The following is a 27,878-nucleotide window of genomic DNA, read 5'->3' as shown; positions in this document are numbered from 1 at the left end:
TAATTAATATTATTAATTTAACTATAAATTTTGAATATTAATAATTATTAAGAGTATTAATAATTAATAGTTCTATAAATTAATGGGGATATATTAATCTCGCGTCCGCGTTTGGTCGCGAAGCATTGATCCGTTACGAGAGGTGTGTTTGAAGGTGTAACTTTCTTGGCCGTCAAAGTCGGGATCTGTCCAATCGGAAGACGTCCGAAATGATACCACAGCAACGGACGGTTGCGATGTGGATTTTGGGACATGCTGCTTAAAAGTGCAGTTGGAGAGGATCCGCGTCCCAAATGCGCCGACAGTGGTCGAAAGCGTGTGCTCTACTAGTGAAAGTTCGTTCGTCCGTGGAGCGCCTCGTCTTAGATCTGGCGGGCAACGGGCGCTGCAAATCTCCGATGCCGCTCGTCGATTCCGCAAGCGCAGGTGATTTCCATTTGATTCAACAACGCCAAACCCTCGATCTCTTTCTTTTTCCCGTTTCTTGCGAGATTTGAACTCCGTTGGTCGCGCCGCTTTGGATTCGGTGTCCCTTTTGCCTAGATTTCCCTTGATCCATGTACCTAGCGCTGTAGATTTGGTCCTGTTCTTCTCTTTACCGAATATTAGGTTTAACGAGTTCTTTTTGGTTTTCTTTTTACTTGTAAGAATGGTATCTTGATCTCCCCCTTCGTTTACGTTGTTCATCAGCATAAGATATTGCGACAACTGGAAGCCATGGCAGCAAGAAGAGCAGTGAATCAATCTCGACGCTTGCCTGACAGCGCAAGCATTCCGCTTGTCAGCTCACTGCACCCAAAGTCACGGAGCACGCCATTGTTATCTGTAGGGCTGGTCCTCTTGGTATGGTGCTTCCTTGCTTTCTTCATATAGGTGCAGAATCGTGCAAATTGACAGAATGCTCTTTCTGGAATTGCAGGGTGCTTTTCTTCTCATTGGTTACTCCTACAGCAGCTCTGGTACGTGAAATTTCCCATAAAGATTTGTAGTGTATGTGGTTTTTGCAATAGCTTCCTGTCGTTCTGGTTAATTAGCTGATGTCTTATTCCGTTTGACATGTGATGTGACCATTTAACCTTCTAATGGCCAGGTGGATTGGCCAGTGACAAGGAAGCAATACACAAAGGTGAAGGTGTGTGTCGTTTTCTTCGTTTCATCCTATCAGTATTGTGTCAAAAAATCTTCCGGGCTGTTCAAGAGTTATTTTGGAATGGTTCTTCTTTTTGTACTGCCTCACCCACCCTTCAATCTTTTCATATGTATGGCTGTTCTGGTGAAAGCCACATCCTATTTCCTTATAGTTAAACCTTGATTGGGATGTCTAGAATGGTTTGATACGGTATTCAGTACTTTCTTTGAATCTCATTTTTATATAATGTAACCATATGCCTATTTCGCTAAGCCATTTGCCTCATACTACAATAAGGTTGATTTCAGGTGGAGATCGACTTGGAATTGCACTTTTTATTATATAGCTTAATGTGGGGCAAGAATCTTGATGCTACAGCTCCTTTAGCCTTGACAAATGTCATATGCTGTAGTTCTAACTGTCTGGTTTGCCCTCTCCTTTCCGACCTTGGATTATTTTTCTCCGTTATTCGCAGGTGCTTCCTGCACATCAGAAGTTCATCGGGCGATACCTTTTCTGAAGAAGGCTTATGGTCAAACCATGCGCAAGGTTTTGCATGTAGGGCCTGACACTTGTGCGGTTGTTTCTACATTGTTAAAAGAAGATGATACTGAAGCTTGGGGTGTGGAACCATATGACTTGGAGGATGCTGATAGTAGTTGCAAGAGGCTTATTCGTAAAGGATTTGTGCGTTCAGCTGATATCAAATTTTCTCTGCCATATAGGCCAAAGTCGTTTTCTGTTGTCATTGTCTCAGATGCATTGGATTACTTATCTCCAAAATACCTTAACAAGACGCTTCCAGACCTGGCAAGAGTATCATCTGATGGACTTGTTATATTTGCTGGTAATTATTTATCTTGTGCTAATCTATTATGAAGCAATATTTTCCAAATTCTGTTTGAAACCTTGAGAGTATGTCAAAAACCTTATTTTTTGCTTTCGTGGTTGGTTACACACAATAATGTTTAATATGTAAGGAAACTAAAACATCAAAATTTTTTTTAGGATTTTACTTTGGTAAGATCAATATTGAACTTGTATCTGTTACATGGAATACATATAGATTTGAAAGGACTGGTTTGGTACTATTGAAATCCATAAGTTTTAGGTGTCATTGTTCAGGATGAGTACACTTTTCAGTCATGATGATTACCTTTTGTTTGTCATGATGAATACTTTTGTTTAGAATTTGGAAGGATATCTAATTTCTATACGGCATGAACAATAAGCTCTGTTAGAATTCGAAAAAATCACTGTCAAACCAGTCATGATTAATAGCAAGAGAATATGTTTGTCTTCTAGTTCAGCATGATTGGATTACTGTCTCCATTGTCATTTTGTACTAATCAGAGTTGATGTCTATCGCCTCATCATTTTGTTTGGTTTTTAAATTGCTGTTGAATTGGACTTCTGGTGTAATTTATCATATCTGGTGAAGGATCTCTGAGTTTGGGTCTTACTGCTAAGCTTACTTTTAAAGCCACATAGGTTCCACTTGTCATCCACATTTTGGCTTTCGGTTTGTCTATGTGGTGCTTTTAACTGTCTTGAGACAATTTTATCTTACAGTTATAACACATGGTTTGTATTCTCATATGGTTTTGTATGCATTACCTTCTGGATAAGAACCAGTACTTGGAGTAATAACCAACATAAAATCATAGAAGTGTGGAAATTAATTAATTGGTAAGCTCATTTAAACCTATAAATTGGAGAAGTAAAGTTTGAATACTGTCTTGAATGTTGGGATGGTAATCCTCTTGAATGGAGAATGAAATATGGCAGTGTCCTCTCTCCTTGTTCTTGTAGCAATTTGCAACTGCATTTCATTCCAATAAGATCTGGATAGTTTCTATTGTCGATCATCATTTGTCAAGTTTTTCATCTTAGCCTTGCTTATAGTGGCATTTTTGTGCAACATAAAAACCTATGCTTTATGTAAAAGTTATATCTACTCTCAAGTTAGACACTCAAATTTAAAGTAAATGTTCATTGTTCTAGAATCGTTCCTAATGTTGTAGGTTATCCAGGTCAGCAGAGAGCCAAGGTTTTGGAGCTTGCAAAATTTGGAAAACCGGTATGTCCTTCAATTAATATACATCTATTATACTGGTACTTCAATTTACGGGGAAGCTATTGTCAACCCTTCCTATTGAGCATTTAGACCTTGTCATGGTTGCTTTACAGCTGTCTACTACCATTTTGATTCTATTTCAACACGATGTTGCTTTCCAACTTTTAGTCAGCCATAATGTTATTAACAGTGTGATCTTATTAGAATTAGAACCTTCAGTCTCTCTTTTATTGGGCAGTCTTATTAGATTCATCTTGTTCTGGGGGTGGACCAACAAAGCCGAAAGATACAGCAAGCCTGTCTAGCTTTTTAGGAACAGTAAGTTGGGAGGTCATCTTATGAGCATTAACAACTGATGAAATTATACTAAATGCAATGCCAGAGCTCTGAGTTTGAAAAATGGTGATCTAGAAAGAATGCGGGAGAGCTTGATCAAATTAGAATGAGTACATTATAAAGTCCAAATATATTGTGGAGCTTTAATGATGAATAATTCTTAATTCAAATCTTACCAAACTGTCTGTTGGGGTCACGAATAGCAGGGACAAAGCTTGGGATGGGAACTTTACACAAAAAAAGGTGATTTTCTTTTTTGTCAGTGCTTCTGTTATCCATCTCGGTCAAGGTAATATGCAGTCTTGCGGCCTACTTCTTTCGAGAATGCTGAAAATGTTAGTCAGCATCGAGATACTTGTGAATTTACAGGGTTCTTTATATTAATCTCTCATCGCTTTAAGCTCCTTAATCTGACAATAAAAATAGTGTTTGTTCGTGTTGGTACCATGGCTTAGTTGCAGCAGTCTTACCATTGTTTTGTTAAGCATTCCGAATGGGTGATAATTCGGTGCTTTGGTTTGTAGGTTAAATTGCGGAGTTCATCCTGGTGGATACGATATTTTGTTCAGACTGGCTTACAAGAGAATGAAGCTGCCACAAAGAAGTTTGAGCAGGCTGCAAGCAAGAGCTCTTACAAACCGAGCTGCCAGATTTTTCACCTCGTCTCATAGATGATGGGTCGTTTCTGCTATGCTGTGGACACTGCCAAAGTACTTTGTGCACCGTCAATTGTTGTATTCAACCACTCGAAGTATCACTGTACTATTGGAGTTTTAGGAGCACCGTCTCCTCTGTGAGGTTTTAGATTTCCGTTGGATGTAATTGTATGACTTGGACTAGTTAATTTAAGCCTATGAGTTAAATAAAACATGTATTTTGGTACGTTTACATGACCACATGACATTCTTTTATTATTTACATCCATAAAGAACTATCAAACCTTAACATGCATAATACCCTTTATCTCAAGTTACTAATAATATCAATATTATTATAATAATAGCAATAATAATTTTGCAATACAATAATTTATTATGATTATTATTGTTATTGAATATATATATATATATATATGCACACACACACACACGCACAGACATCTCCCAGGATAACCAACTCATCGGTATGCATCGGGTATAAGTGCAGAGGACGGAAAGGGTAAAGGAGAACCTTCTCCCATGGCGACCGACTTCTCTTCTTCTACTCGGAGACTATTCAGGAGCGTACGGCGCGGCAACTTTCGTCTACGAATTGGATTTCGCGTTTCATTTTCCGTGTTTTTGGTTCTTCATCGTAATATTATCTGCGGTATCTTTTGCCCCATTCTTGGTTTCTTTACCCTCCGCAGTTGATCTATCTGGCGGTTCAAAGATGCCGGATCGCGGAGACTCTCTGCAGACTGTCGGTCTCGATCAGATGCTTCCGCGTGTCGAATCCTCCATTCATGCGCATCTCTAGTGAGAGCCCGAACGCCAGTATAATTTTGGTTCAGTCGGTAGTTCGAATTTTCTGTGAAGCATCTCAGATTTTATATGAATGACCAGTTTCAGACACTGGGGTCGGAAGCAGCTTGGTGGAGTTCCAGGACCTGGACCGGGGAATGTGTTCCGTTTCATCCGACAAATGGGGTAATGCTCGATAGTTGATCTAGAATAATGATTGTGATTTCTAACTTCCATCTAACTTAAATATCCTCTCATCTTGTTGGGAGTCATCGCTATATGATTGTTCTACCTGTCATTTGATGATTGCATACGTTTAGTTCTTTAGGTTGGTAATAAGAGGTTTCGTAAACCTTTAGTTCTTTAGGTTGGGAGTCATCGCTATACACCTTTAGTTCTTTAGGATGGTAATAAGAGGTTTTGTAAACCATAACTAAATGCCCATAATTTGTTGCATAACTGATGAAACATAATAATAGGTTAAAAAACCATAGTTGGTGAAACCCATCCAGTAAAATGGGAGTAAGTGTACGTTCTGGAGTAATGGTTTGCTGGCAGGTTCAACACTTAGGGAACTTGAACTTAAGGTACAGGTTGCACGTCATGTACTGGCAGATTGTCATGTACGTGTACATTGTGGAATAAGCTTAGCGATATTAGACTGAAGATACAGGTTGCACATGCCATCTAGTGGGAGGTTGTCATGCCAGATCCCTTGTGGCATAATGTGATGTCTAATGGTATGCATCTGTATCATATGTTGCTTCTGCCTCTTGCAGCAAGTTGAATTGCAGCCTGGCATGATACAAGAGAATCAATACTCAAATCTTTGGTATTAACAAATGTAACATGAGTTCTTATTTCATGGTTCCTAGCTTGATTAGGAAAAAAACATGCAACAAACAAATTCCACCGATAAAACAAGAAAAGGAGAACTGAGGGAGAGTCATGAGGAGGATAGGGATGGCAGAAGATAGCTGAGGGTCAATCCAATTGACATTTAGCTGAATTTAAAGGTGGTGCAGAAGTAAAAACATAGATACTACTTGAACAAAAAAAATGGTAATCTGTGATTATCATTTTTCAACTTTTTCAGCTAAATCAACTCTCATTGTATTCATTGAATCAGGAGCATCAGCCCTAACAAATTTCTGAAGATATTCCTTTGAGTAACTCTATTCCTGCCATAAGAGATGACATAAATTGATAATTTAACTACACAGTGAAGAACAAGAATAGGTGTAAGAGAAAAACTTTTTTATTTATAATATATTTCTAGGAGTTGTTTTTCTGAAGTTGGTTTCTGCATTGAGAATTTCAGGCCATAATCATAGAGTGGCTTTATTGTTGGGTACTTGAGTGTATGGGTTAATCGTGTCATTGTACATGTTAATAAATCCCAATATTCTCATCAGTTGCTGTAAAAGGTAAAGCCACCCAACATTCTCATTAGTGCCTCTAAAAGGTAAAGCCATTCATGTAGTAAACACCTGTAATCATATATGTTAGCACATTCTGCAATTCATTCAAACCAAATGAAAGGCATCTGATTTGAAAGAATACAAGGTAAAGCAATTCATTCACAACAAATGAATCATCAGTCAAATGTCCCAGAATTTAAAATTTTCGTTATCCAAATTTTGAACTATGTTTCAGCACTAACTTCTTGGCTCACAATGGCTACCAGCTACTTCGTTTTTCTTACATCCAAGTTCTTGAATGAAATTCTGCATAATGTAAGATGTTATTTTCCCCTTGTCCTTTTGCCTGTTAATCTCCCAATTTCAAAATTTGGAGTAAAAGTTGAGTAAGATTTCAATTACATTGATTACTGCTGAACTACTGGTTCTTGTAACTGCTTCAAATTAAGATGCGGATTATCTATAACATACAGTTCATTCCTTCATATGGGCTTCCTTATATTTGTACGTTGAATTTAAGTGTTTCCCTTCTCTGTTGTTGTGGAGCATGTCTCCATATAAAAAAAGAGAGTGATTTCGTAAGTTTGAAAGGCCTTCTTGATGAAAGGGATTTGCATATTTTGTAAGAAATCGTACAATTGTTTTCTTTCATTTTTTTTTATGTATTTTGCCTTTCTGATAAAGATTCAATCAGTTTATTTACCATGTACTATTTTTTTCTTTTTCATTTGCAGATGGAATGCTGTCAATAACAACTACTGGTAAGTTGTTATTTTGCTTAAATAACAACTTAATTTGTTAGAAATTTCATCATACCAGAATTAAATTTGCTTAGATCCTTACTTTTCTGATAATAATTAAAATATGGTCTATGAAATTCCTATGCTCATTTATAGTAAGGTTGGCCTTTATAAATTTTGTTAACTTGAGTCTGTAATTCTAAGGAATTTCTGTAAATGATTTTATTCCTTATGATGCATTTCTGATTCTACTGAGTACTCCATAGATAAGCTAGCATGGAAGTGCAACAAATGGCACACTAGCATATCCCATGTCACCGAATAAAGCAACCATCATTGACCCTGACATTTTCAGTTCTCTTGCATCTTCACCATTCTTATCAGTATAATCAGGAAACCTTGCAGCCCATGTAAGTTTCAGTTAATTTTATTGATGTTCAGGTCTTGGACTTGGTTGCTATATGGAGTTATGCATTATTAATGATTTTAAAAGAATTGACATGCTGTGGAAACATCTTACACACAATTAGGTGAAGATCAGAAGGACCATCAGAGAATGAACATATGTAAACATGTGCTACTTTATTAAATATTTGAACATCAAACATCTTTTCCTCTTTGACTTTATGACATTTTGCAGCTCTTCCAGTGGTTAAGAAAAAGCTGTTCCCCAACAACATAAAGAAAATATGCAACCTGATAGTACTTAGATAATTGACCATATCAGTCAAATATTATTAATAAAATTAAGAACTCTTGAAAGTTGGAGATGTTCTAAAGTTTATCGTCTTCTATACTGACAAATTGCAGTTTACATGCAGTCAAAACTTTTAGAACTTTGTGAATCAAGTGGTAACACTACACTGAAGTGTTATGCTCAAATTCTTGGCATTTAATGGATCCTGTGTCAAACTTCTCTTACATGTCATTAGTGCTATTTCCTATGATGCCTCATTTGTCTTGAGATGGTTTTTCTTAGACATTTAAGTGTTTTTCGTTGACTATGTTGAACTTGTACCAACAGTTCTTCAATCATTTATATTTTTATATATGGCTGCAAACATCAATTGCATGTTCAGCTATGTGCTTACCTTAATATGTAAAGTAAGGTACTTTGATGAATAGTCAATTACTCCAGCTATTATTCTTATGCAGTAATGTTGTAGATATAGACTGGTCATATTGTGTATTGAACTTTTGGTCCAGGAATAAGAGACAAAGATATACATAACTACCATCTGAATCTTAGAGAAGCATTAACTTCTAAATTAAGGTTGAATACATTACCACCCACATGCAAGAATCATGGGACATTCAGGCAAGTTTTGCTAGATTATTCTGTATTTCCGTTGCACCTTCCAATACGATCATCTCTTTGATGTTGGCAAATCATTGGGATAGTTAAACTTATGCATCTAAAACTACATTTTAGTGGGACCGAAGTTTGCTTTTCTACTGCAGAGGAAGACAACATTGATGACTTCATGGCATGGGTGTTTCCCTTTGTTCAGAAGGTTCATCTCTGTGCCTGCTACTTAAATCTAGTCTGAATGTAACAAAGTGAATATAATGGAAATGCTATATGATGAGACAGTTCTATTTACCTTAAACATGAACAAAAATAAAGAGAATGAATAGTTCTGGATCCAGCATATAAGTTGAAAAGCAAGATTACATACCTTTCATTGATTTCAAACCATATAATGATATCTAGTATCACCCTAGAACAGCCCTTTTTCAGTTTTTCCTAAAATATCTAGATCCTAGAAAGTTGGCAGCATTTGCATTTTGTGAAAACCATTCCACATCATCAGCATTGAATGTAGTCGACATGGAAAACCAAGCTAGCCTAGCCTATGTGACGTTGGATGGTTCATTTTAGAACTTCAATTTAAATCACAACTACCTATTTTAATGGTTTGGGATTGGTGGTATAGCATAATGGCAGCATCCCTTGTCATATTCCTTAATGAAATTATAAATTTGATGGAATTGTAACTTCTTAGTTTCTTAGCATATGTTATTTTAATTTGATCAGGGAAAGCTACAGGCTTCTGGATTCAGTTATACATTTCAAGCATTTGATCCTGTATTAAATCATCCTCTTTTCTCAGACTAGTGTTTCTTTGTCCTTTGCTTTTGCAGATATTTCTACTGAAGACACCTGTAAGTTCATCCATGTAGTTGATTCCTGTTCTAATTGGGAACTGACATCTGTTTGTTTCAGTTGCATCTTAGTGTGCTTCAGTATCGGTAATATGCTTCCAAGTGTTACAAGCTTAGTTACCTCAAGCTATTATCATGCTACTCCAGCCTTGCTGGATACTTCGTTGGATTTCATAACATTGTCATTAAGATGGTCATGTTTCATGATTTATGGTGCAAGGGTCAGACAGATTGAAAGCTTATATAAACATATCTTGGTGTTACTTTTCAGTGATTTCAGGATTCCTCTTCTCGATGAAGTGTTTACCAATTTAGGTTTATGGAATACCTTCTAACTTAAAATAAGGATTCAAATATCTGTAGTACTTGATGAAAATTTTCATCGGCGAATTTAAGGTAGGATGATGTGAAGTATTGTGGTTATAAATGACTTTGACTGTTGCCTGTTCTCATTGCCGCTATATTATACTAAGCCACATGATTGTGAGTTCAGACAACTACAAATGCTATATGTCATCATCATCTTACTGCACTTTCAAGCTTTGATAGCCATCCTGGACAATAACTTCATGATCCCAATACGTTGCTGTGAACTTGTCAATTTTCTGATATGGTCCATTCATACTGGTTGCATTTTATTTATGATATCAGGTGAGGTCTTTGCCTTAATGCATCATTTGAAAATTGCATATAGACTCTTTTAACTTAAGGCCCTAAATCTTGAACCATTTATTTCATTTTTGTAAGCTGATGGTCATCACATCAACCATGCTGATTTATTTACTTATTTGAATCGTGAATGTTTTAGTTCTGCATGATTCACTAGATTCAACTTGCTCCTTATGTAGGCACCAAATAGTAGCTTGTGGAATTGCACAAAACTCCTTTGCATTCATATCTAATCATGTCAATGTTTTCTTCCTTGGGCTTTAATGCTAAGTCCTGTTCTTGCTTTCAATAGATTGTTGATTTTAGGGTCCTATTGAAATATCTTTTTCTTTGGCATGCACATCAATTTCTGGAAATAGGATAAGTCTGATGACTATAACTACTCAAACTTGTACAGAATCTTGCTGTGGATCTCACAGTTGAGCATACAGAAAACCTTGGGTTGCGATACAATCACCTTCATCAAGAAACTGATGACATTTACCTGCCCCTTTCATTGTCAAATAACGAGCGGCTACTTTTAAGCCTTCAGAGCTATGTTCTCAGGCACAGAAATGCTTTAGATAAAGAGTGTCAGCTTTGTTTCACAAGCAGGTAGTCTAGAACATGCCAGTTACATTTTGTTCCAAATGCTGATTAATCTTTATACATTGTAATTGGTAAACATACTTGTTAGAGATTGTGTTCATCTGTTTCTGGAGTTTTTTTTGTATATTTACATATATTTTGGCAGAAAGGATAGATGCCGTTTTTTTATTTGCACTATTTCTTTTATCCTATGCTTCCCTTAGGTGTCATTGATTTAAGAGGACCAAAATGTCATTTTGTATTTATTGTATTAACTTCTGAGACTTTACATTAGAAGTGTCAACGGGTTTTGGTTGAGATGAGGTATTAAGGACAGATAGTGCTGACCCAAAACTGATCTGATCCACCAACAGGTCAAAATTTCTTGACCTGAGCTTGTACATGTGGTTAATAAGTTAGGTTGGCTGGCTTTCATAAAATTTGCTTCAGAAAATAATCAGCATTAGATCAGGGTGAACCTTAAGGAAGCACATGTTTGATCCAAACCTGATTTTTGAAAGGATCAATTTTTTTTTAATTGGACCTTAACCCATAAACCCCAATGGCTTAGGTCTGGTTTGACAAATTATTTCACCCAATACAATGTAATTATTGTTCATTATAAACTGTTTATAAACTATTGTACAATTATTATGTTATGTGCAATGTCGAATGTGAAAAAAATTGTTCATCAATTGCCAAAATCTCTATCCTAGAATTCTAGCTACTGTAATTTATAGATTGTTTTCTTTGTTCCAAATAGAGATCATTTAAAGTTTGGAACTGGGGTTGCAAGCAACATCCAAAATGTCAGAGATTCTGGACGGATAGTGGAAGTGGCAATAGTGATAACATCTGTGCAATCACAATGTTGTCTGTGGCGATTGAGCTATGCTACTTCACAGGTTTATATTTTTATCCCTTCATTCCATTTAGCATTACAAAAATATTTCCTTGTGGAACTTAGTTTAACTTTTTAAGTAAAACCATTATCTGAATATTTAAAGTTGAAATGTATCTGTGTGGCTGATTTATTCAATGGAATTTGATTGGGACAGATTGCAAAGTCATTCATGCACCTGTATGTTAAACTATTTCATACATTTGAAATTCGAATTCTTGTTCTTAATTTTTAATTTTGAATTATTTCAGCGTCTTAAAGCTGATAATTTCTAATAAACCAGTGGCAGTTGCTGTGATACATGAATTTGACATTTTTGTAAATATGATATTTAACTTTTATACTATGCTATGATTCTGAGAACTATAAGTGGTGAAATTTAGTTCTAACAGTAAAAGGAGTGGTGGTGTAGCTTTAAAGTTATTAGGTTGATGATTGCTTATTTGGTTCGAGATTTTAACCTTTCAAGATAATTGATGTCTGCTTGGACACACAGAGAAAGGAAATTTAACTTTCTGGGCAAGTCTTCTTTCATGAGTTAGGTCACTATACAATGTTCTATTGTAAATCAAGGGCATGACCAGAGTAGAGATGAATGAGTTGAAACAGGTCTTTGAAAATTATAGACCCACCTAAAGAGATCTTATAAAATTCACTATGATTTTTATTGTTCATTGGCTTGAAATATTTCACCATATCTTTTATCACACTTTTTTTCTTGGAACTCTTTCAGGAGCTTAAATATTTATAGATATTTGTTCTTATGTTCAACTATTTCTTGGAAACTAGGATTGGCCAATTGCCACAGCATGCTGAGAAATCTATGCTTATACTTGATTTGATTGAACTTTTATCCCATACAATTATAATATTCAAATTTTGTTCAGGTTATGTACTTCCAAGAATTCACACCCTTTTCAGTCACTCAATCATCGATTGATGCATTGACAAGCATAAATTGGCAAAATTATGGTTTAAGATTAAGGGAAATTATCATGGATGGAGATGGGAATGCGGTGCTTGAATGGGTGGACATGCCATCATTTGGCTACATGGATATTGCCATCCATTGTTACCATCAAAGATATCCAATTTAGGATGTATTGTTCTTGTCAGTTCATACTTCTTAGGATCTTCATTATTTTACAAGCTCATCCTGCTATTTGAGCAAAATTTTCCTTAACCTATTAAATAAAATTGTGACTCAAGAACGCACTTCAGCTGATCGAAATCTCATCAAGAAAGCAGTTAAGATTGCCCTGGATGACTTGAAGGCAAAATATGCAGGCCTTCTTCTCAGCTTTCGTTCCGTCAAGGTATATCTCACCATCCTTCATCTAATCATGATGCTTTATTGGTCTATATGAGTTTCTAGCATGCATTTCTGCTTCTAGCAAATATCAGATTTCCATATAATTCCTGTTAACTAATTACCAAGATTGTCGCTGCCAAGGCTGGACTTTGGGAGACCAGACATTCCTACTTAGAAATTTTGTAGCCAATTGTACTGATGATATGCCAAGTAGAACAAGATCCTTCTCATGAAAAGTACCATTCAACACATATATTGCATAGTTTTGTAGTTGCATCTAACGACTTGGAAAATACTAATGCAGCATTTTTTACATGTGAGCAAGCTCCCTGTGAGTAAGTCCACTATTGCCAAGTTAAGATGGAAGTCCATCATATCACTAGTTAGGTTTTGTGCAAACTTTCAAACAGGAAACATACTATCATAATGAGAATATCCATCTCATACATGTGAACACAACACCTGATTGTTATCATCGCAATTGATGTCAAAATTAAGCAAATTTGGGGTTAGTCTGTTATTTTATACCTCCAAATAGGGGTGTCCACAGGCCAATTTGTTTGGTGTGGAGGAAAATTTTGGATCAAACTAAACTTGTTCATTTTTTCAGAATCTGAACTGAAACGAAATGAGTTGACAATGAACACCTAACAGAAATTGTTTTTGTTCCAATGTGTTAAGGCCCCAAATAGTTGGGGCTTATGGCTTTGTTGTTGTTGTACTATATTTGTGTTAAGGATAATATTTTACCTGTCATGAAATTACATAGAATAGGTTACATTCATAAGTATAAAATTAGTTGCATGCATGTACTATGTTCTGCACGTAACTGTAAGGAATAAGTTGTGATGTCCCAACTACTTGGTGCTGAGTATATGGACTCTTATCTGCCTTTAAGCATTATTTGGAGTAATTTTACTAGTTAATCATTGTTTCTTGTAAAGTTTCCTTGGGTCTCTGTTCATCTCCTCACAGTTTTTGATCTTGGTACCAAACCTTATACCTGTTGCGTTGACACAAGGAAACATTATACCATGGAAGAGGGTTATCTTTTTAATTAGCGATATTAGAACAGGGATCAGCATGAGAATCAGTCTAAAGCTCAGGATACATTTATCCATAATTCTCTGTACAAGGCTTAAATACCTTAAAGAATCTATCATGTTCTCTGGTGCTTTGAATTGTGATTAACCAGTGCATGAGACCTTTAATCTTGTGACGTGAAGTTTTTACTGATCCATGCCAAGAGGGAACCTAATTAAATGGCACAGAAGCAATAAAAACAATGAGATAGGGGCTTGATTTATGAGCAGTTGGGTTAGATTTTGTTTTTGTTGTTGTTACAGCGGAGTTGGACTCAGGTTGCAATGGTAATGGGACCGATGTTGGAGGTCATTGGGAATGCAAACAACCAAAAACAAGGAGCTTATTTACGCGCTTGACTTTTATTTTTTCATGTTACCTGAGTCATTTATTCTCTTTCATTTGACCCCTTCTAATTGTTTACTGTATGTTACGTGGTTCTTACCGTTTCTTCAGATCCGCAATCACATTCCTGACCTTTCAAGAACAATTGCCGGTTTGATCTTGTCATCCAATGATCCGGAGTTCCATAGTGAATGTGCTTCCCTTCTCGGACTGCAATCCAATGATGCTTGCACTGAGGAGACAGTTGATTCTTGCATCAGGGAAAAGATTATTAGGATTATAGAAATGAATGATGGAAAGAAGAAGAAGAAGATAGAAAGGGGAAGTGCTCCCTGCCTTTTTGAATGTGAGGGCCACCTAAAAGAACATTGTCCAGAAGGAAAAGATGATGATTCTGAGGAAGGTACGAGTTGAGTTATCGTGAGTTTTAGGTGATTTGCTATATCCAATTAAGATAAGCTTGTAAATGTTATGATTTATCATCTACTAATAACTTGATATAAATAGCTTCTACTTCCAGAATGAGGGATGTGGCTTCGAGCCAATAGATCGGATTACTACCAGAGCTCAAGTATTATACTCAATGAAAGGACCTCATCTACACAGCATTGTCTTATCATGATGCTGGGATTTATTTCCTCGGAAGGAATTTAAATGCACGTGCTCTCCCTTGTTTGGCTAGCTGAAGAGCATTCATGTAGCTTATAGACTCGGTTGATATATAACTTGGCAGGAAAATTGGGCTTTGGAACTCCTGCGCAATGGATAATTTGGCCACAATTATGGATACATGTTTAGGAATGAACTAATTTCCAGTTTCCATATTGCAGTAAATTTCGACATGGAGCTCAGAGCCAAATATTACATAGCAAATAAGATCTGGATCTCTGACAGCTTAGAAACCTCCGTTGCTATCGAACGTATAACAGAGGCATGGCATATAGACTTCACGTTCTTGCATGTAAGCGTAGAGTCTGCTTGTTTGTACCCAGTTGTTAATTTGCTCGTCACTCTGTTCTTCTCATACGCATGGTTTCACGTTCCCTGAAACAACAGGAATGGATGGCGATCCTGCATTCCACCATATCAACGATTAATCATTCGTATGTAAAGAAGCGTAGTCTGCCTGTTAGTACCAGTTGGTAATTGCTCATCACTTGTTGTTACATGCAAGAACGTGAAGTCTATTTATTTTTCTTCTCGTACGCATGATTAATCATTGATATGGTGGAATGCAGGCTCGCCATCCATTCCTGTTGTTTCAGGGCAACGTTGACACTCCAGCAGTGGATTCATGAGCGACAAAAACATCCTTGTTCCTCCAAAGAGCTCAAAACTATTAACCCAGATCTTCCAGGATTGATTGCACTGATGATCCCAGGAGAGACAAGAGACACCATCGCGACACCCAGTCGGTGTCTTAATTAACAACGATACAGCAATGGGAAAACAGCTTGATGTAGGAATAACATTTTCTTTTTTCCCCAGTAAAATGATTTTGCAGTCATCAGACAGGTCGGTCCAGACCGAGCACTGGAAACCGCAGCCTGGCCTGATATAAATGGACCGGTTTCGTTGTGCACACTGTTAAAAAGGATTTGCCTTTCTTTGATTGTAGTGTTTTGTCGATAGAAATATACGAATCTAAAACAAGAAAAAAAAAAACAAAAATCTCCCCGAGCCGCCGCAATCTGACATAAATGGACAGGTTGGCAGTGTATTAAAATATTTTATTTAATTAAAACAGCATCGTTAGTCGTTGATTAACAGTTATATAGATTATAAAACCAATTAAAATGTCTGAGCCCGGGTTCGAACCGGGGACCTCTAGTGTGTGAGACTAGCGTGATAACCAACTACACCACCCAGACATCAGTGCTTCATTCTTAATTAAAATAATATCATTAGTCATCGATTAACAGTTATATAGACTATAAAACCAATTAAAAAATGTCTGAGCCCGGGTTCGAACCGGGGACCTCTAGTGTGTGAGACTAGCGTGATAACCAACTACACCACCGAGACACAAACTCGGTGATTAATTCTTCTGATAAATCTTTGAATATAATAAAATTACTATCTCGGTTAATTATTGAAAGATGAACCCACAGCGGGTTTGGTTCCATAGATCGAAAACATATATTTCATGATCTTTAGACTTAATAATTATCATGAAATTAATTAAATTCAAAAAATATACATTGATCCATCAATATATGTTTTAAAAGAGGAAATCAAATTTATTGATAGATATTCAGATAGAATTTTAGGTTTTTTTTATCCCTTGATTTGGCATATTATATTGCATATCCTCTATTAGATGAATGGGGAGGAGTTAATTTTGAACTTACAGAGATAGAAATAATATATTTATCAAGACATTAAATCAGAGTTAGAATTTATCTATTATAAAGACACGAGTCACACATTTTATTATTAATAGATATGACAATTCAAATTAAATTTATCTTTTCTCATACATCAATAAGATTTAAATAATTTATTAATCATCATTAAATGTCATATGAAACCTAATGGTCATCTGAGAGGTATTAATTTTGACATTCTCCACTTTACCCTTCTAACATAAATAAACTTCATGATTTAATAAATCATTAAACAAAGACTATTATGTCAAATCCTTTCACGTAATTATCAAAGTCATATATCTTTAATAAGGATATTATTAATATGACTAACAGTAGTTATATAATCATTAATTTAATAGATTTCTTTCAAATAGTGTTCAACTTTTTTACAGATTTTTTTTGCATTATGTAATCCTTCGTTTACAACCTTTTCATTCTTCCTGGAGAACAAACATATGGGTCATCAATTTTTAACTTATTCTATATTGTTTGGGAGTATATCGTCAATTAATTATCATCCGATATGCAATCGTCATGTAGTATCCAAAGTAAAAGAAGAAGACAAAAATTACCGTGGCAAACTATGTGGTTGTATTGAAAGACACTTTTCCCTACTAGGCTTAGGCAAGTGAATCATTTATCACGAAGATGATGAGCTTCAAGAGAATGATTCGGAGTTCTTGTACAGTGGAACCATATACTAGTACCTAAAATGAGATAAATCTTTCAAAGAACAAAGCTTTTTTCGAATAAGCCAATTCATTTGGGACCTACGAATCCATTTATTTTCCTATTCAAATATCAGTCATTTGTCTCTATTTTTTCACATCGAGAATTCTTTATAGATGAAGAAATGTCAAAGGGTTTTATTACTTCCCAAACAAATCCTCCTACAGCTATATATAAACACTGGTTCATCAAGAATACACACTTCGAATTGTTGATTCATCGCCAAAGATGGCATGCAATAGTCTATTATTTAATGAATCTTTTCTTTCCACTACTCTATCCGAGAGTCAAAGGCAAGCGGTTATGGGTTGCCCTCCCTCCCTCACATGAAGAAGAGGCGAATTGGAGGTTGTTAAAGGTAGTTAGAGGTTGCCCCTCTTAAGAATATTTCATAAAATATTTTACTCTTTTACGATCAGGTATAAAAGTTCATCTCCAATATAATGAAAAGAGGGCTGACCTTTTTTTACTACTCGTGTCTCCACTTATATATATCGGGTTACTAATTTGGCCGTTAGATGGGTAGGGTTGGAAAACCTCTCTCGACCTCGATTTTCATGTAAGTGATACATCGAGAGCTCAATATTTTCACATCGAATGCATCTTAAACAACCATATACATATGAGTCTAGGCCATGTCGGATTGACTAAGATATTAATGACCTCTTCTCTCATCATTTTGGCACTAGAAGAATGGCACGATATCGTAGGAACGACCATCAATTAACTCTCACAATGAGTGAAGAGGCTTTGCCCTCAACTCATAGTACTTTCACCTAAGAGGACAGCAACCACCCTTTTCACACATAGGTGCATCCACCTCGATACAAACGTTGATATGATACTGACATTTACTCAATGATAACTCTCTCACCATTAGGGACAACCCTAAGCCACTTGCTTAGTTCCCGCTGAGGTATTCTTAAATCTCACTCAGAAAGTATAGACACTAACAAACATGTTACAAGTCGTTGCTCCACTTTTGCCCCAGTTAACCTAAATAAGTAATGCCACTAGCACAATCACCATCAATGACTCCACCATGATCGACACCCGTCAAGGTTCCCCGACCCGACATAATGCTGACATCCCATAAGAGCCCAAGACCCATCGAACTATCAGTCCAAGTGGCACTTTGGTCCATAATCATGAAATTTAATGAATTGCACCACCACTCTACCTTGCCCGAATTCGAGACCCAATCGATGGAGGATTCCTTAGATGGAGGATTCCTTAGAAATCCAACTACAATAGATGGATTGATATTTGGAGGAGATGCGATAGGAGTTCTAATAATCAAAAGGGAAAGTGATGATCGACCCCATCTTGAGTCAATCGTTGTTCACTCAAAAAATCCAAGATGAATCAATTCCAATGAACTTTCGCCTCCTATCCTTGAAGACATTCGATAGTAGTGCTGACCCGATGGAGCATATTATATCTTTTCGTGCCCAAATGTCATTGTATGACACTTCGGATGCACTGATGTGTCACACCTTTCCGACCATGTTAAGAGGCCCAACACGAGAATGTTATGCCCATCTAAAGCCACTTTCCATCAATTCTTTTGCCCTACTCATGAAAGAGTTTGAACTTCACTTCCTCGGGAATATAAGCCTATGGCCATCAATGGCAACACTTCTCAGACTCCGATAAAGGGAGGAAGAAACACTCACAAACTTCGTCACCTGATTCGTGAGTGAGATTTGAGGCATACTAGATGCCCATCCGTCACTCATAATATAAACCTTTCTGAATGGGCTAAAGCCCACTCGTCTCTTCCAATCGTTGATAGAGATACCATCAACAATTTACAAGAGGCACTTCAAAGGGCCAATTAATACATCACCACCAGGGTAATGGTCTCATGTAAGGAGTTACATAAGAGGTTGAAAAAAGAGTAGCCACAATCAATCCCAACTCTGAGGTCACTATGGCGAAGGAGAAACAAATGACCCAAGTTACCTCACCCAAGGTCCAAGTTGGCCCTTCTAAATTTCACTAGAACTGAAAGAGAATGGGCTCTTAAAAGACCCTTACCCAATGAAAACCCATTGGCAAAAAGAGATAAGTCTAAATATTACCGGTTTCACCGGGATTTTGATCATGACGTGGAGGATTGTTATGACTTTAAAGCACAAAATGAAGAACTAATATATTGAGGACACCTCGGGTAGTTCATCTAAAAGCACCGAGAACCCTCACCTCGGGTTGGTGGAGAGGTATATTGATGTTATCATTGGAGGATCTGCCTCTGAGGGAGATAACTCCTTGGGTCGTAAGGCTTATGCCTAAATTATCATTAAAAAATACCAAAGGATGAAAGATAACTTAAGAGATAACCTTCAAGGAGAAAGAAACAAAGTATCTTGACTTAAATCATGACGATGCCTAGATAATTTATGTATTAATGATTAACGCTCGAGTGAAGAGGATCATGATTGACATAGATAGTTATGTTGATAAACTCTACTTTAATGCTTTCTAAAAACTCAAGCTATCAACTAACAACCTTACCTCTATAATTTCTTCATTGATGGGGTTCACTGGCGACTCTATCTTGTCTCTCGAGATCATGAACCTGCACGTCACATTCGAAAACGAGGCTTGCTCCAAAACAATACTAGGTAACTTCATGATGGTGGATATCCCCTCGATATACAACGCGATTATAGGCCGACCCACACTGAACAAACTGAGGGCGTTAGTGTTAAAGTACTACATCATGAAGTTTCCAATGAGGATCGACATTAGAGAGTTGTGAAGTAACCCAAGGGAGTCACTCCATTGCTACCTGACGACGATCTCCATACCGAAAAGGGCCCAACCTGATATGCCACCTATGGACCACCGAGACCTCACCAAGTTAGTCTCAAGTCCTGAGTTGGAGTCACTGATTGAAGCACCCCTAGAAAAGACCTGGTGCTTCAGAAAGTTGAAGTCAAACACCCAATTAAATCTCGAGGTAAATTATTGCCAAACTAGAAAAGGTCATATCAAGTTATCGAAGTTATCCGAAACGAAACCTATTATGTTGGGACATCATAAGGGACGGTGCCTTCAAAGGCATGATACATTATAAACTTAAAAAAATTCTACCCCTAAGGCATTCCTTCGGACTATGCCCCGAGAGTCAAGCCTTGGACTGCAATATCTTTGACGCTAGTTGCAAATATATAAAAATATATACAAATATATATGTGTGTGTATACATGTATATGTGTATATATACACATATATACACACATATATATACACATATACACACATATATATACACATATACATAAATATATATATACATATAACATATATATATACACACACACATATATATATATATATATATATATATACATACATACATACATACATACATACATATATTCAGGGTATAGGTTTTGCAAGTTGAGAAAAGAAAGTTTCATTGTTTGAAATGACTACACCAACTCTGTTGGGCCCCTACATCCAAAATAAGACATTGACCTACCAAGATAAAGACAAGTCAGGTGGACAAGGCCGATGATGCTACAAAGAAAGGATTAAGTCGGGTAAGCATACTAAATGACTCAGTAAAGGCCAACACCTCACAAGATAAGACAAGAATCACCTCCTTTAAAAACCTTGCAACTTGTTCGATAAGCTTAGAGTTGTATCGAACCAAACTCTTGGTGAGACATTGCTCGACCTCTTCTAATTGCCTCATCGAGAGTTGGGTTCGATAAGGTGTAATAAGAACTTGACCCACATAATAAGAACCATGCAACGACAAGAGGCACAAGATAAAATATACTCGAGTCACATAAGTTGAGAAAACATGACCCCGATAAGAAAAAATCTATTATGACGGGAGGCACAAAGCGAGATGTGTCCAAGACACATGAGTCGAAAAAACCCGACCCACATAAGAGTAAGTATGCCACAATGAGAAACATAAGAGAAAGAGTGTCCGAAACATTGAAGCCGAACATTGACTCCCTCCTTTACTCAAGGTGGGTAGGCTATTACCCAACGTAACTCATTAGCCTAAAAGTTCATAAATTAAAAAAAAAAAAAAAAAGAGAGAGAGATCTCAAGAAAAATTAGGCCTCCACGTAATAAGAAAAGAGATGCAAACTCCACCTTCGCCCGAAGTAAGAAGGTCCAGAAACTCAACCTCCGACTTATGCCTGACCCTTGCCTTGGGAGAGAGATCGAAAAAACCTAACCCTCCTCGCCCGGGCATGGAGGCTAGAAAAACTAACACATGCCTTTATCATGGCAGAGGATCATGAAGCCAACCCCCGCTTCACTGAGGCATAGAGAGATAGTGCTTCCTTGCTGCGCTACCCATCGACCCGAAAATTTCCCGCATCCAAAGAGAGACCACACGATCCAACTCTTCCGCCCACCATCGCTCCTCGGTGGATACTCGACCCTCCTCGCCACCGGTTGCCGCGCACCCTGTCTTCTGCTGTTCGTATCCCTCGATTCACACATCCACGCAGCAGGCCTTGCATACCCCAGGCCTCCTTTGCTAATCTTCGCGATGTTGCCACTCGACCCGAGGGGGTCAATTCGATTGGAATCATAGAAGGTGATAAAGGGTTTGGTTGCCTCGGATTAGATCGTGTGCCTTCGTGGGAGTAATCTTTATCGGTTGTTCTGTTTCTTGAGCTGGAGATTTGATGGCTCCAATGCAAAAACATGATCAATCTGCTGCGTCGAAATCGTCTAACTTCCCTCTGAAGAGGCTCGCCTGCAAGGTATCAAAGGGCTTCCCCTCCGGCAATCGCCTCAATTGCTCAAGCAACCACCTGAAGAGCCCCTGAAGCAGTACTCATCGCTACTGCCGATGTCATCTCACTGTCGCCCCTCATTTCCATTGCCCATGGAAGCCTAAGAGAGGTCGAGCTTACGCCGAGGCATAGAGGTCAAGAAGCCCAACCCCCACCTTCACCAAGGCAGAGAGATCGGGAAACTCGACCCTGCCTCTGCCCGAGGCATGGGGGTCGGAAGCCCGGTAGACGACAGTTCTTTTCCAGACTCACGGCCACGTTACAAGGATCTATGACTAGTCCGCTAAATTGATGAGATGAATCCGGCCTCCATATTTATAAACACAAACCGAAATGTGCCAGATTTCATCAAAAACCCTAAAAATCAAAGCGTGTATTGCTGACAAAAGAGTAGATTAAGAGCATAAAACCAGGCATTTGTCAATGCAGCAAGAATCTGACAAGTCCAGGAAACCAGATTTGATATCAAACAAACAGGAAGCTAATTATGATTCCTTTTCCCTCATCCGAATTCGAATCAAACGAGGTAGAAAGATATTGCACCTTCTCTTTCTCGAGATTGGTTGGAGGGGGCGCGGGCGCTCGGATTAACCATGCGAGGAAGCTTTGCCTGAGGGATAAAAAAGCAAAAAGAAGCAGATATAGATTGGAAAACCTCCGACGCAAGAGTCAAGAAAGAGAGATCGGCAGGGGATTGGAAGACCTCAGTAGCAAGGAATTCGTCGTCGCCGGGGGTGCCAAAGAAACGCGATCAGCGGAGACCCTTCGGGGTTTACGATTTATAGGGCCGTCAAGCCGGTGGAAACAATTCGGACCTTCCAAGTATCAAAACCGTCCATCACACCTCGAGATTTGTGGACTAACCTGATAAGTGGAGATGTATAAGGACCGACCGGACCCGCCAGTCCGACCGGAAATCCCGTGAACCGGTCTGGTGACCACAGATCAGCTTGATTATTAATCATTTATATGTTGATTGATGACTATGAGATATGGTCTATTATTATATCAAAATCCAAACTCGGATCAGATTCCACGTATAGTAGTGTATTTATATGTGTTATATTGTTACATAATAAAAGGTTCCCATCATTGTTATCCTCTGGCTATCTTCAAGTAACTAAAACGAACGTAAGAAGGGCACCAACAAATTAAACAAATAAGTTTCTGATCGTGTCTTCGTTATCTTAATAGCCTTAGGAAAAGATCAAATATTAATGACCTTATAAATGGAAATTATAGTTTTATGTTTTTTGGTTATTGAGAAGTACAAGAGCTCAACAGACTCATAAAAGCTAGCAAAAGCCTTTTTCCACGATGTTTGAACCTCAAAGGATCACTTCCAAAATAAAATCAACCAGAAAAGATCCATTTGAGCCAAAGAACACATGCAAAAAAAGGAGACAGAAAGAATTCATCCATTGAAAAGAAATAACCCATAAACTCTGAATGATTCTTAGCGTACAGAGACACAAATGAGTAAGAAAGAATAAATTGAACATGGAATATGGGAGATAAAGAAAATTACTTCAGTTAGCACTTGCAGACTAGTTATTCATTTGCTGGTGAATTTTTTTGATCATATGAAGCATATCTTCCACTTCTAATTGTAAATTGATCCACAATGAGACCTTACTAGGTGACGCTCAATCAATCTTGTGATAGATGAAGAGAAGCAGAGGACTTTGCAATTTTGGCAAAAGTAGTTACAGTTTTCACAGAGGTTACACAATCTGGATCTGGTTTCATGGAATGCAATGAATGGCAGGTGAGATTTAAGTATGTGAGCATTTCAAATGAAGAATGAGTTTAATAACCTTGAATGTTCGCATCATTGTTAGAGACCACTTCGATTGGTGTCGCGGAAGAGCAATCAAATTGATCTGACTTTGAACATCCATTTCCAGCATCATCCTCGTGGCTGGCATTAGTTTGCAAAGTCAAACATGAATCAAGAAGAAGATAGACACTGAAAAGACTTTCCAAAAGTAACGCAAGAATGGAGTCTTTACCTTAGAACTGAATGAGCAAATGAATGCTGTCCATCACAGTCAAGATTGATATCAGCTAAAAGTTCCGAAAAGGAGAAATCACCAGTCAAGATGTCTAAATCCGGAAGATCAAGTTCAAAGTTCCCAGACATTTCCCCTTCGGTTGAAGGTGTCAAACTGTCAACAGCAACTGGTTCTTCTGAACTTGTCTCGATGTCAGGGTTATCAAAGTCTAATTTCCCTTTTATATGCCCCCTTTTGCTCTTTGAATTTAGATTGTAGGGTGCAGAAATATGGTAGCTTCTCTCAACAGCACAACACCCTGCATGTTTTATAGGGCTGACTATGAGAGTTTCAGAAGCAAATGTGGAGCAATTGAATGGAACAATTTGCTGCTTGGAGTTGCCACCATCAGTGATCGCTAAAGGTGTATTGTCCGATGGGGAATCTGATTCATGAGCTTGAGATTGGAGTGCTTGTGGAGGTGTTCTGGGGGAGGAATCGACCTGGCAATCAGATGGTTGACTGAACAAGACTTTTCCCACAGGCAAACCTCGAACGGGAGGCTTATTTGTCGGAAAATTAGTTGGTGTTGACTTGGAAGCTGAAATATCAACCTTTTTAAAAGTTCTCATGGCCACTGTTTCTTGAGAGGACAATGCAACATCTGAAGGTGCAAGGAAAATATAAATTCTTGTGAACAAGAACATTGTAAAGTGTACAAAAGTGCTCTTAAAAATGATGTTACCACCTCCAGTTGCAGATGATGCAGCAGGTGATTGAGTACACTGTTTCTTCGGGTCTAAAGGAAAGTTTGTAGACAACTTCAAGGCCTTTCTCTTGCTGCCATTCGAAGAAGACGTCTTCAAGGCCTTTCTCTTGCTGCCATTCGAAGAACTAGGCATCGGTGATGAGTTGTTAGCTTCTAATTTGTGAGCAAGCTTGATGGATGGTTGTGCATACTTCACGACTGGTGTTCTATTTACTGTATGACATGCACATGAAACAACCATCAAGAGCATTTCAGTGAAATCATACATTTCAAAGTGATAACAATTCCAAACAGGCTCTCATGAAGCAGACAATGGCATAAATGGATCCATTTCAAAATTTGAAATGCCAAATTCATCCATTACATCCATGATTTTTGCCCAATTTGAGGAGGCAACAATAGAATAAATGGCCCTATAGGAGATCCAAACAAACTCAAAAAAGATTGACTTCATTACTCTATAAATATTGAAAGATGGACCTATGTCGTGCACAAAAAAAACATTTGAGAAGGGACAAATGTACGGATCAAATTTGAGGAGTCATAATCATCACTTTTTAATTTCTCAACGAGACACCAAAAGATTATTGTCATTGCTATTATCAATTCATAAAAAAAAAAGCTCCCATCAAGAGGTTTGGGGAGATGCAGAGGCCTCCATCAATACGAGATCTAAGGATACTCAATGTATATGTGCAGTTTTACCTCTAAATATAGAGAGTCTATTTCTGTAACTCGAATTGGTCTCTCATGCCAAAAAAGAGCAGCCTTACCATTGTACCAAGGTTTGCTTTCAACAGTAGATCATGAATTGGCGATTGCCAATTCGTCAACATGTCGATTAACCTTTATATTTCAACTGATAGACCTAAATTGACCCAACTACTAGCATTTATACACTCATACATCTCTCGTGAACATCGATTGGTGCCATGTATATTTCAAATAATGCAGACCTATATCTTCCTTGCTGTTTTTACCGTTTCTTAGGAGCAAAACAGCAAACAGTTGAATAGCATCGGTGACAAACAACAGGAGATGAATATGGATAGATTTGGAGCCCGAGGTTATGTACCTGCAGGGGATCCGCTGGTGCCGGAGTACAATGCGGGAAGGATCGGGGTCAAGGGGACGGCCACGAACTGGGAAGGGAGGAGAGGTTGCGGGGGGAGATGTGCGGTCCCAGTGGAGTGGTACAACCGCAGCACCTCCTGCATCCCCTGCAAAGCCATCTCCACCCTCCGCCTATCCTCATCCAACACCACCCGCTACTCCTTGAGGCTGATGTACTCGTCCAGCATCTCGTCCAGTCCCATCAACCCCTTCGGCACCTGCACCGCCCACCCGAGCTTAGTGCTACCACGGCAAGACGACAAATAAGGGAAGGAGAGATGGACGAGAAACGGTACCTCTTTGACCTTGGTTTTGGAGAAGAGATCGGAGGTTTCGGAACGGAATGCGGCGAGGGTGGCAGTGAAGTGGTGGTCGGCGAGGTATCGGTCGACTATAAAGGCGATCTGGACGGGGGTGATCCTCCCGTTGCCGAGATTCTCCGGCTTCCTGTGTTTGCCGCCGCCGTGCTTGGCCATCGCTGGCTATCGACCGATACAACGGGAGACGAGCCCATCACGAGGGATCGAGAGGTATATATGTGGGAGCAGTGGGTTAAAAGAGGAGGGAAAGAGTAGGAGAGAAGGGAGGAAAGGGGGAGAGTGGGAATATGGAAGGCGGAGGTGATGGAAAGAGCGGGAGCGTCCCAAATTTAAAACGTCTTATCCGGGACGACGCAACCCACATTAAGAGACGTTGGTTCATCCACAAATACACAATAATATTATTTTGTATTGTTGAGGCAAAGACATGAAACGAATTTAAATATAAAAATAAAAAAGAAAATCGAACAAAAAGAAGTCTTACTTATATCACTTGTATTATATATGCGAATAGAATTCGGACAAAAAAAATTTCATTATTTTCGTAAATATAACAAAAGGTTGGATACAATGCTACAAAACAATAATATTGTGTATAATTTAAAACTATGAGGGGTGTATTCTCATCTTTTATGATTGGATGACATTTAATATTCCAACCGCAATGTATACCGATCGTGTTTTTTGGATAGTATTCTAAGTAATAGAGAAAGCGATAATACGAGCATTGCATCGCTGACTTGCCCAATCGTGAGCCGCCATTTAGAGTCAACATGTGCGTAAGAGCTTGTGCCGCCCCCTCACATGTCCATTGACCGAAGCACGATCCCTAATGAAATCGTACAAGTTGACAATCAATGCATGACAACCAAGCCCATCTTCTCAGCCTCTCCCTTAATCATGTCCTCGGATGCCATTGACCTGTCGCTCTTGGCCATGATTTTGGAAGGACTCGAGCACTTAATCACATAGAGCATTAATCCTAGACGGTGTGGCCCAGCCTTTCTCTTCGGGCGCTTGACACCAAGCCCCATATCTTGTCCATTTCAGGCAAGCTCATACCGTGATAAATGATGGGCCCTCAATCATCCTTTCCTAACGCAATCGTTAAGAAGATATATTCACTGATCGTTGATGTAAATGAGCCCCTAAAGATACAAGAGACTCAAGGGAAGAAGAACGGTTGGCCTTAGTCCACTAATGAATCAGGTATAAAAGTTAGCCCCCGAAACCAGATGGAGCAAGCAAGCTCAACCTAAATTCTTATGAGCCATACTAAACCCTCTCTAATTACTCTACTAACTTAAGCATAAAAAAAGTTTGATCGGGATATCTCTCGATTCTGATCGCTTATGCAGGACCCTGGTGCATCTAAGGAGCACCTCGAAACGATACAGAGTGCTTCCAAACAAGGCCAAGGTGCTCCTTGGGATGATCGCAGGTCAATCACCGTGAGCCAACAACACTTCAAGAGTCCACCTATCACCCTAGCTTTCTGCTCAAATCATACCCACATAATTTGTGTGGACTTGTTTGCGCCTTCAGAATAAAATTGGATTGTGTTGACTCTCCGATCAATGGCACCAAGATAACAACATTAAGGTTAGACAAATCTTAT

At 38.3% G+C, this 27,878-nt stretch overlaps 3 protein-coding genes, 1 long non-coding RNA gene and 2 other non-coding genes across 9 annotated transcripts; 2 read left to right on the top strand and 4 right to left on the bottom strand.

Moving 5' to 3' along the window:
• Nucleotides 1-288: 288 nt before the first annotated feature.
• On the top strand, nt 289-4,424 carry LOC135626891 (probable pectin methylesterase CGR2). Of its 3 annotated transcripts, none has more exons than XM_065132698.1 (7): nt 289-426; nt 691-843; nt 920-959; nt 1,091-1,126; nt 1,605-1,976; nt 3,154-3,209; nt 4,067-4,424. In XM_065132698.1, the coding sequence occupies exons 2-7, from the start codon at nt 718-720 to the stop codon at nt 4,211-4,213; spliced, it is 777 nt and encodes a 258-aa protein (XP_064988770.1). In that variant the 5' UTR covers nt 289-426; nt 691-717; the 3' UTR covers nt 4,214-4,424. The 3 variants fall into 3 exon arrangements, with proteins under 3 accessions (XP_064988770.1, XP_064988771.1, XP_064988769.1); XM_065132699.1 differs by having other exon boundaries at nt 1,091-1,132; nt 3,163-3,209; XM_065132697.1 differs by having other exon boundaries at nt 1,091-1,132.
• A 213-nt stretch (nt 4,425-4,637) lies between these two features.
• LOC135626890 (type 2 DNA topoisomerase 6 subunit B-like) lies at nt 4,638-15,794 on the top strand. Of its 2 annotated transcripts, none has more exons than XM_065132694.1 (15): nt 4,638-4,765; nt 4,891-4,999; nt 5,087-5,170; nt 7,140-7,166; nt 8,352-8,463; nt 8,578-8,659; nt 9,291-9,311; nt 10,378-10,574; nt 11,311-11,452; nt 12,336-12,532; nt 12,665-12,764; nt 14,300-14,591; nt 15,019-15,149; nt 15,245-15,330; nt 15,427-15,794. In XM_065132694.1, the coding sequence occupies exons 1-15, from the start codon at nt 4,721-4,723 to the stop codon at nt 15,614-15,616; spliced, it is 1,815 nt and encodes a 604-aa protein (XP_064988766.1). In that variant the 5' UTR covers nt 4,638-4,720; the 3' UTR covers nt 15,617-15,794. The 2 variants fall into 2 exon arrangements, with proteins under 2 accessions (XP_064988766.1, XP_064988767.1); XM_065132695.1 differs by having other exon boundaries at nt 12,336-12,533; nt 12,645-12,764; nt 15,245-15,316; nt 15,427-15,629.
• Nucleotides 15,795-15,985: 191 nt separating this feature from the next.
• Nucleotides 15,986-16,059, bottom strand: TRNAV-CAC (transfer RNA valine (anticodon CAC)). Its single transcript has one exon. It is a non-coding gene; the product is annotated as a tRNA-Val (tRNA).
• An 80-nt stretch (nt 16,060-16,139) lies between these two features.
• On the bottom strand, nt 16,140-16,213 carry TRNAV-CAC (transfer RNA valine (anticodon CAC)). The gene has a single exon. It is a non-coding gene; the product is annotated as a tRNA-Val (tRNA).
• A 4,880-nt stretch (nt 16,214-21,093) lies between these two features.
• Nucleotides 21,094-22,961, bottom strand: LOC135626940 (uncharacterized). Its single transcript, XR_010492505.1, has 2 exons — nt 22,768-22,961; nt 21,094-22,674 (listed from the first exon to the last, which is right to left on the bottom strand). It is a non-coding gene; the product is annotated as an uncharacterized LOC135626940 (long non-coding RNA).
• Nucleotides 22,962-23,732: 771 nt separating this feature from the next.
• LOC135627191 (uncharacterized) lies at nt 23,733-26,491 on the bottom strand. Its single transcript, XM_065133187.1, has 5 exons — nt 26,237-26,491; nt 25,903-26,158; nt 24,807-25,040; nt 24,077-24,722; nt 23,733-23,985 (listed from the first exon to the last, which is right to left on the bottom strand). Exons 2-5 carry the CDS (start codon nt 26,057-26,059, stop codon nt 23,874-23,876), a joined length of 1,149 nt encoding a protein of 382 aa, XP_064989259.1. The 5' UTR covers nt 26,060-26,158; nt 26,237-26,491; the 3' UTR covers nt 23,733-23,873.
• Nucleotides 26,492-27,878: the final 1,387 nt, after the last annotated feature.

This window comes from Musa acuminata, chromosome BXJ2-11 (genome assembly GCF_036884655.1).
Source record: "Musa acuminata AAA Group cultivar baxijiao chromosome BXJ2-11, Cavendish_Baxijiao_AAA, whole genome shotgun sequence".
Lineage (NCBI taxonomy): Eukaryota > Viridiplantae > Streptophyta > Magnoliopsida > Zingiberales > Musaceae > Musa > Musa acuminata.
This window is presented reverse-complemented; position numbering and strand designations above follow the sequence as displayed.

Bases quoted from the DNA above. Each gene is read 5' to 3' on its own strand.
- LOC135627191 (XM_065133187.1), bottom strand. From the start codon at position 26,059: ATGGCTTTGCAGGGGATGCAGGAGGTGCTGCGGTTGTACCACTCCACT. The intron at 24,723-24,806 runs GTGGTAACATCA...TTGCACCTTCAG, and splicing joins TGCATCATCTGCAACTGGAG to ATGTTGCATTGTCCTCTCAA. The intron at 23,986-24,076 runs GTAAAGACTCCA...AACTAATGCCAG, and splicing joins TTTGCTCATTCAGTTCTAAG to CCACGAGGATGATGCTGGAA.
- LOC135626891 (XM_065132697.1), top strand. From the start codon at position 718: ATGGCAGCAAGAAGAGCAGTGAATCAATCTCGACGCTTGCCTGACAGC. The intron at 844-919 runs GTATGGTGCTTC...CTGGAATTGCAG, and splicing joins CTGTAGGGCTGGTCCTCTTG to GGTGCTTTTCTTCTCATTGG. The intron at 960-1,090 runs GTACGTGAAATT...TCTAATGGCCAG, and splicing joins TTACTCCTACAGCAGCTCTG to GTGGATTGGCCAGTGACAAG.
- LOC135626890 (XM_065132694.1), top strand. From the start codon at position 4,721: ATGGCGACCGACTTCTCTTCTTCTACTCGGAGACTATTCAGGAGC. The intron at 8,464-8,577 runs GCAAGTTTTGCT...ACTACATTTTAG, and splicing joins AAGAATCATGGGACATTCAG to TGGGACCGAAGTTTGCTTTT. The intron at 15,331-15,426 runs GTAATTGCTCAT...GGTGGAATGCAG, and splicing joins CTGCCTGTTAGTACCAGTTG to GCTCGCCATCCATTCCTGTT.